This window comes from Microtus ochrogaster, chromosome 7, assembly GCF_000317375.1.
Source record: "Microtus ochrogaster isolate Prairie Vole_2 chromosome 7, MicOch1.0, whole genome shotgun sequence".
NCBI lineage: Eukaryota > Metazoa > Chordata > Mammalia > Rodentia > Cricetidae > Microtus > Microtus ochrogaster.
Window position 1 is genome coordinate 84,061,380 of NC_022014.1, and position 7,295 is coordinate 84,068,674.

At 47.9% G+C, this 7,295-nt stretch overlaps 1 protein-coding gene across 5 annotated transcripts in view; it reads right to left on the reverse strand.

Annotated features, from left to right (window-relative positions):
- The window catches only part of Ccdc57 (coiled-coil domain containing 57), a 94,865-nt gene that overhangs the window by 80,047 nt on the left and 7,523 nt on the right, over window positions 1-7,295 (reverse strand). For 4 of the 5 annotated variants that reach the window (XM_026780252.1, XM_026780250.1, XM_013347578.2 and 1 more), the window contains exons 2-3: window positions 5,461-5,875; window positions 3,166-3,274 (exon numbers count right to left, since the gene is read on the reverse strand). In XM_026780252.1, the coding sequence (XP_026636053.1) occupies window positions 3,166-3,274; window positions 5,461-5,867 (516 nt within the window). In that variant the 5' untranslated portion in view covers window positions 5,868-5,875. Of the gene's footprint in view, window positions 1-3,165; window positions 3,275-5,460; window positions 6,079-7,295 lie in introns of all 5 variants that reach the window. The other variant, XM_026780249.1, reaches the window with a different exon arrangement.

Genomic DNA, 7,295 nt, shown 5'->3' on the forward strand with positions numbered 1-7,295 from the left:
AGGATGGAATGCGTCCATCAGTACTGTGCTGTATGGATCACAGGATGGAATGCGTCCATCAGTACTGCGCTGTATGGATCACAGGATGGAATGCGACCATCAGTACTGCGCTGTATGGACCACAGGATGGAATGTGTCCATCAGTACTGCACTGTATGGACCAGAGCATGCCTCATCCACAGGAAGGGTATTCCACAGAGCATGGCTTTTGAGCAAGGACTCACTCAGTAGGCTTATGACTGTTAGATTAATGGGTCTTACCATGGTCTCATCATCATGAGAGTTGGCTTGACTAAGTAGTGAAATGGTCTTTTGAGATTAAATCACAGTACCAGTTGGGTGGCATTAGATTTCTGGGCTGAAACAAGGTTGTCTAGAAAGTTGAGTCTACTCTGAATTGGAAGTCGAAAACCATGGAGACCAGTAATGGGCCCAGGAATTGAGGGGTGGAATTAAGAATTGCATTACTACCACCTCTAGTTTCCAGGACACTCTGCTCTGCTGTCCTAGAAGCCTTGATTTCGGGGAGGAAAACTCTTCCATCAGGACCACTACAGTGGCCCCACTGGGCAGCTCAGACACTGTCTGTCATTTGGGGCCCTCAAGCCTGTAGGTCAGCAGGTGAGGGAAGAAGCTATGGTGTTGACTGAGGTGAGCACCCTACACTACCAAGGAGGACTGGATGATCACGCCACAGTGGAGGTTAGGAAGATCCGGGGGCATCTCTAACCACAGTGGAGGTTAGGAAGATCCGGGGGCATCTCTAACCACAATGGAGGTTAGGAAGATCTAGGGACATCTCTAGTAACATTCTCTGATTACAGTCAGTGGAGCCAGATATGGTAGAATATTAAGTATTAATTTCCTTTTTTAAAAAAATACAAGAAATGACATTTTATTTTTAAATTCAAATATATTTTTTAGTAAAAACACATGTCCCTTTACTGAGTACTTACAGACTCTTAGGTTCTATATAAAATGACAAAAGTTTAGCCAGGAGGTGGTGGTGCACACCTTTAATCCCAACACTCAGGAGGCAGAAGCAGGCGGATCTCTATAAATTTGAGGCCAGCCTGGTCTACAAAGCAAGTTCTCAGACAGCTAGAACTAAACTGAGAAACTGTCTCGAAAAATTGTTTATGCTCTTCTAGAGCAGAATCTACTGCTGTTCTCCACTTGTTTTGGGTTTTGGTTTTGATTTTTCGAGACAAAGTCTCATTGTGTAGCTCTGGCTGTCCTGGAACTCATTCTGTAGACCAGGCTGGCCTCTAACTCACAGAGATCCTCCTGTTTCTGCCTCCCGAGTGCAGGGGTTGCCCTGGCCTCCACTTGTTTTCACAGGAAACTGAGGAATGACATCTTCAAGGTCGCTCAAGACAAAGATTTCTAACCAAGGGTGAGCTGTCACAGTCCGTCATTGTTGTTTCTAAAGTCACTACTTCCTCTTCTCCCTCCAAAGCCACACTTTACCTCCCCGGCTCTTCCTGGACTCCACCTGCTACTGCCTCTAGCAGGGCCTTTCTCACCTGGAGGATGAGAGGAAATCTCTGCAGTGGCACCGAATTTTAGGGGTCTATACAAAACTGCTGTCATTTTTAAAAAGTAAGCTATCTTTAAGTTTTCTAACAATTTAACTGAGAAAGAAATCAGAGTTTTTTCCATTTGTCCTTTGTTTTCTACATAAACAGAAGTGTTGAAATAAGGCACCTTGAGCTTCAGAGAAGGCTCAGTGATTGCGAGCCCTGGCTGCTCTTCCAGGGGACTGGGGTTTGATTCCCTGCAACCACGTAGTGGTTCACAAACATCTGCAATGGCGGTTGAAGGCCTGTGCCCTCTTCTGGCCTCTGTGGGCACACAGGTGGTCCAAAACACTCATACACATACGATTTTTAAAAGAGAAAAAAAAAGCCAGGTGGCGAAGGTATACGCCTTTAATCCCAGCACTCGGGATGCAGAGGTAGATGAATCTCTGTGAGTTTGAGCCATCCTGGTCTATAAGAGCAAGTTCCAGGACTCCAAAGCTCCAGAGAAACCCTGAGCGAAAAACCAAAACCCCAAAACAAACAAACAAACAAAAAGAAAGAAAAAAAGAAAAGGCACCTTATTTTGTCTTCTACTCTTCTGTCAGATAACATAACATTGGCTATGTATCACCAAATCCAGATTGAAGTGCTAAAGTTATGGACATCAGAAGAATGAGCACCAATTAAAATGTCACCTGGGCGAGGTGGTGCATGCACTGGGAAGGCTGGGGCAGAATCGCAATTGCGAATTTGAGGTAAGAGTGGGCTGCAGAACGAGGCCTTGTCTTCTCGTTTGGTTTTTGTTTTTCTTCAGACAGGGTTTCTCTGTGTAACAGCCTAGAACTCACTCTGTAGACCAGGCTGGTCTCAGACTCACAGAGATCCGCCTGCCTCTGCCTCCCACTCAACTGCAAGGCCTTGTCTTGAAAACAGATCAACATTTGTTTCCTTTTGTACTTGGGAAGAGGGGCACAGCTGTTTATACACTGACCTTCCTGACATCTTTGGTGCTTTAGAGTAATGGGGGGATTTGTACTGGGCTACACTGACGAGGGTGGGTTTGTGACGGTCAGCTTTATGGGTCAACTATACTGGCCTAAAGGCTTTCCAGCTAGTTGGTAAACATTATTCCTGGGTATGTCTGTGAGCAATTTCCAAACAAGCAGGGCATCTGAATCACTGGACCAACTAAAGAAGACTCAGTCTCCCCAGTGCGGGTGGTGTCAGCCAATGCGATGAAAACCCAAAAAACAGGAATGCTCTTTCTTTCTGCTTGAGTCCTAACTTTATCTTCTCCTGCCATTACAGGGTGTGGCCCCAGTTTCTTAGGCCTTTGGGTTCAAGTTCCAGGTTCTCCAGCCTACGTGGTAAATTGTGGGGTGGCCTCCAAGACCTCCAAGGTCAAGTCACATAATAAATGTTTATGTGTCTCCATTTCCCTGGAGACTTCTGACTGGTGCGTGAGAGAAGAGTACATGGCAGTGACTTCCAGGGAATTCAGACACAGCTCACAGCATCCAGCAGACCCCTATGCTTCCACGTCTCCTAGGATAATACCCTCAATGAACACCTCAGCACCCGATTTCACACTAGCTGGCAAGGCATGCCGCTAAGGAAGAACCAACCCCCAACAAGGTTCTACCTGTCTTTGAAGAGCAAGTTCACCGTCGAGTTCCCTCAGTTTTCTCCCCAGCTTCCACTTCAGATCCTCATACTGCTCCTGCTGCTGGTCGATTTCATTCCTCCTGTCACTGTGGCGATCAGACATGGTATTCAGAGAGCCATACTGAGTGTTCACACGCATGCACGCTTATACTCTGAATGTATACCCTGCCAGGTGCGCTACACAGGGAGCTGCCTGCAGCAGGGGCTTCTAACAGGCCTCCAAGAAGGAGAACTTTCCCTGACCTGAATCTGCTGCCGCCCCTAAATGGAGTGTCCAATTGTGCAGCAGAAAACACAACACAGAACCCCAAACTGATGGACTAACAAGAACCAGGAAAAGGGCCAGGAGTGGTGATGCAAACCTTTAATCCTAACCCTCAGGAGGAAGGTCAGGCAGAGCTCTGCGAGTTCAAGGCCAACCCCAGTCACAAAGTGAATTCCAGGACAGCCAGAGCTAAGTAGTGAGACCCTGAGGGGAGGGCGAGAGTTCAGCAACAAACTGCACCACATTTAGAAAATCAAATAGAAACAGAAAATCTCAGCAAAGAAAGAAGCAACAAAGAATCAAACAGAAACTTGATAACTAAAAAGCACAATGACTCTCAGGTCACCCCCCCTGGAGCCTTTAATCAGGATCCCAGCAATTGGGAGGCAGAGGAAGGCCACCTTTGTGATTTCAAGGCCAGCCTGGTCTACGTAGTGAGGCCCCATTTCAAAACAACAAAAAAGATTTAAGAAGTCCAATAACCTAAACAAAAGGCTCAAATTCTGGGCATGATATCACAATAATTTGACAAAGGAGGGAATGGTGAACTGGTACAGACATTAGACACTACACAACTGAACACAGAGAAAATAAACTAAAAACAACAAACAAAGGGAGCCCCAAGGATTTGTGGAGTAGTGACAACTGATACTTGTTGAGACCCCGGGTTTCAGGACAGGAGGCAAGGGCAGAGGCCTGACAAAGTATCTGCATATGACTGAAAGGTTTCAGGTTTGTAGAAGAAGGGAAAAGACAGAGTCACAAAAAGACACAAAGTAGCTTTAAACTGTGGGCAGAGGTAGGTGACGTCCTCAGGAGCCCTTCCTGACTGCGGATGGCAGGTGCTGCTGGCCTTCACGTCTGACACATCTCTGCCACTAGTAGGTGGAACTCGAGGAATGTATTGCGGAAATTTAGCAGACCAGGAGCCTCCACCAACTCTAAAGGTAAGAATGCCACGGATAGCACCTGACATGCTGGGGCAGTGATGCATGCCTTCAATCCCAGCACTCTGGAGGCAGAGGCAGGTGGATCATGGTGAGTTTGTGGCCACCTTGGTCTACAGAGTGAGTTCCAGGACAGCCAGTGAGATCTTGTCTAAAATACAAAGAAATCTTGGACTGAGATCTAAGGAAAAATAAATCATAATATTACCAAGTGTCGAGTGGAACATGCATCACTCACTGGGCACCAGAAGACATCATCGTAGGGGTAAACTAGGTTTAAAAACCTCTTCCATACAAGCAATGGGGATAAATCCTGGGGCCACTGCCAGTGGCCCTCCAGTCTGCCCCAGCCGTGCAACACTCCTTGTTCAGCCTAGATGTAGTAGGGAGGGCCGTGGACTTCCTCAAAGCACGTGCCTGACCCTCTCTGAGGAGTGGATGTGGGTGGGGATGGGAGGAGGGGAGGGAGTGGGAACTGAGATTGGTGTGTAAAATGAAAAAGATAGTTTGTTTTCTTTTTTCAAAAATAACAATAGCAAGCCCGGTGGTGTGGTGGCCCACGCCTTTAATCCCAGCACTCGGGAGGCAGAGGCAGGCGGATCTCTGTGAGTTCGAGACCAGCCTGGTCTACAAGAGCTAGTTCCAGGACAGGCTCCAAAACCACAGAGAAACCCTGTCTCGCCGGGCGGTGGTGGCCCACGCCTTTAATCCCAGCACTCGGGAGGCAGAGGCAGGTGGATCTCTGTGAGTTCGAGACCAGCCTGGTCTACAGAGCTAGTTCCAGGACAGGCTCCAAAGCCACAGAGAAACCCTGTCTCGAAAAACCAAAAAAAAAAAAAAAAAAAAGCAAAACTCCCCAGTAGTAGCTCAAAAATTATATTCAAAGGATCTTATTTGTCCCACACATAATCCTGGAAAACTGCTTCACGGATCACTGGGACATTTCCTTTTACTGAACAGGAGCCCCAGGGTGAGGGCACAGTGGGAGTGGGTGGCTGCCAGCCTGTCAGGAGAAGACTCCAGGACCCTGACATGTGATGCCCTGACATGTGATGCTCACCTGTGGACACGCTCCAGCTCCAAGTGATGCTCCTGCAACGTCCGCTCATGCTGATGCTGCAACTCCTCCACGTGCCTGGCCTCCCTGGAGAGTGCCTGCTTCAGCTTGGCCACCTCTATCTTCAGCTCACTGGCCTCTGCTTGCTGGGCCTCCTCCCGCCTGCGGGCCTGGGTGAATTCAATGTCGTAGCGCTCCAGCTCACGGTCCCGCTCCTCCAGCACTTGAAGGTTGTACACGAAATCTTCCTGCAGGCGCTGCAGCTGCCCTCGTGTCTCCTCCAGATGTTTCTGCGTCGTCTGTAGAGCTGTCTCCTGCAGCTGGGCGCGATGGGCCTGCAGAGCTCGCCACTCCTCCTCCTTGCGAGCCAGCAGCTCACTCAGTTCCCGATCTGAACACGGTGGCAGCATGGCGGTGGCTACAGCAGAGACGACAACAAGGAGCCACCATCAGGGGCTGTAACTTCCTTCCCCGGTGCCACCTCAGGTTCTCTGCCATGGGGGGCATGGTCACCCCCAGCTCTAATGTCAGGGAGGTTCAGAACCATGAGGCAGCACCAAGCCCGAGGCCTCCAGGGTTCACGTGTCCCTCATCATGGGCTGCTCCTTTCTGAAGCTCAGCCTACAGCAGGAGAACCAGGGAAGGCAGAAGAAGGGAAAAGGGGAACCATGACTTGAACACCTCCAGGAGTTATGTTCTGTCAAGCAGCTTTGTGTAGCTCTTACTCCATCTGCACATTAGACATTGAGGTGGCCATATAAGCAAAAAGGTCTTGGAGAGAGCAGGGATACAGGGAACAAACCTAACATAATAAAGGCAATATACAGCAAGCCAACAGCCAACATCAAACTAAATAGAGAGAAACTCCCAATGATCCCAGTGAACTCAGGAACAAGACAAGGTTGTCCACTCTCTCCATATCTATTCAATATAGTTCTTGAGGTCCTAGCTAGAGCAATAAGACACCAAAGGGAGATCAAGGGGATACAAATCGGGAAAGAAGAAGTCAAACTCTCACTATTTGCTGATGATATGATAAGCAAATACATAAGCGAACCCAAAAATTCTACCAAGGAACTTATACAACTCATAAACACTTTCAGTAATGTAGCAGGATACAAGATTAACTAAAAAAAAAAAAAATCAAGAGCCCTCCTGTACACAGATAATGAATGGGCTGAGAAAGAAATCAGAGAAATATCACCCTTCACAATAGCCACAAATGCTGTGGGAGGTCCTCTATGTGTTGCTTTTATTGGCTAATGAATAAAGAACTGATTTGAGCCTATGGCAGGGAAGAAGAGAACTAGTGGGGCGGGAGGGGGGACTAAGCTAAATGCTGGGAGGAAGAAGGGCTGAGTCAGAGAGATGCCATGGAGCTGAGACATGCTGAAACTTTGCCGGTAAGCCACTGCCATGTGTCGATACACAGATCAATGGAGATGGGTTATACTAAGATGTAAGAGTTAGTCAATAAGAAGCTAGAGCTAATGGGCCAAGCAGTGATTTAATTAATGCAGTTTCTGTGTGGTTATTTCGGTTCTGGGCAGCCGGGACGAACAAGCAGCTGCTGCTACACACGAGTAGTACAAAATATCTCGGAGTAACTCTAACCAAACAAGTGGAAGACCTGTGTGACAAGAACTTTAAATCTTTGAAGAAAAAAATTGAAAAAGGCACCAGGAAATGGAAAGATCTCCCATGCTCGGGATGGAGAGATGGCTCAGTGGTTAAGAACATTGCCTGCTCTTCCAAAGGTCCTGAGTTCAACTCCCAGCAACCACATGGTGGCTCACAACCATCTGTAATGAGATCTGGTGCCCTCTTCTGGCCTGCAG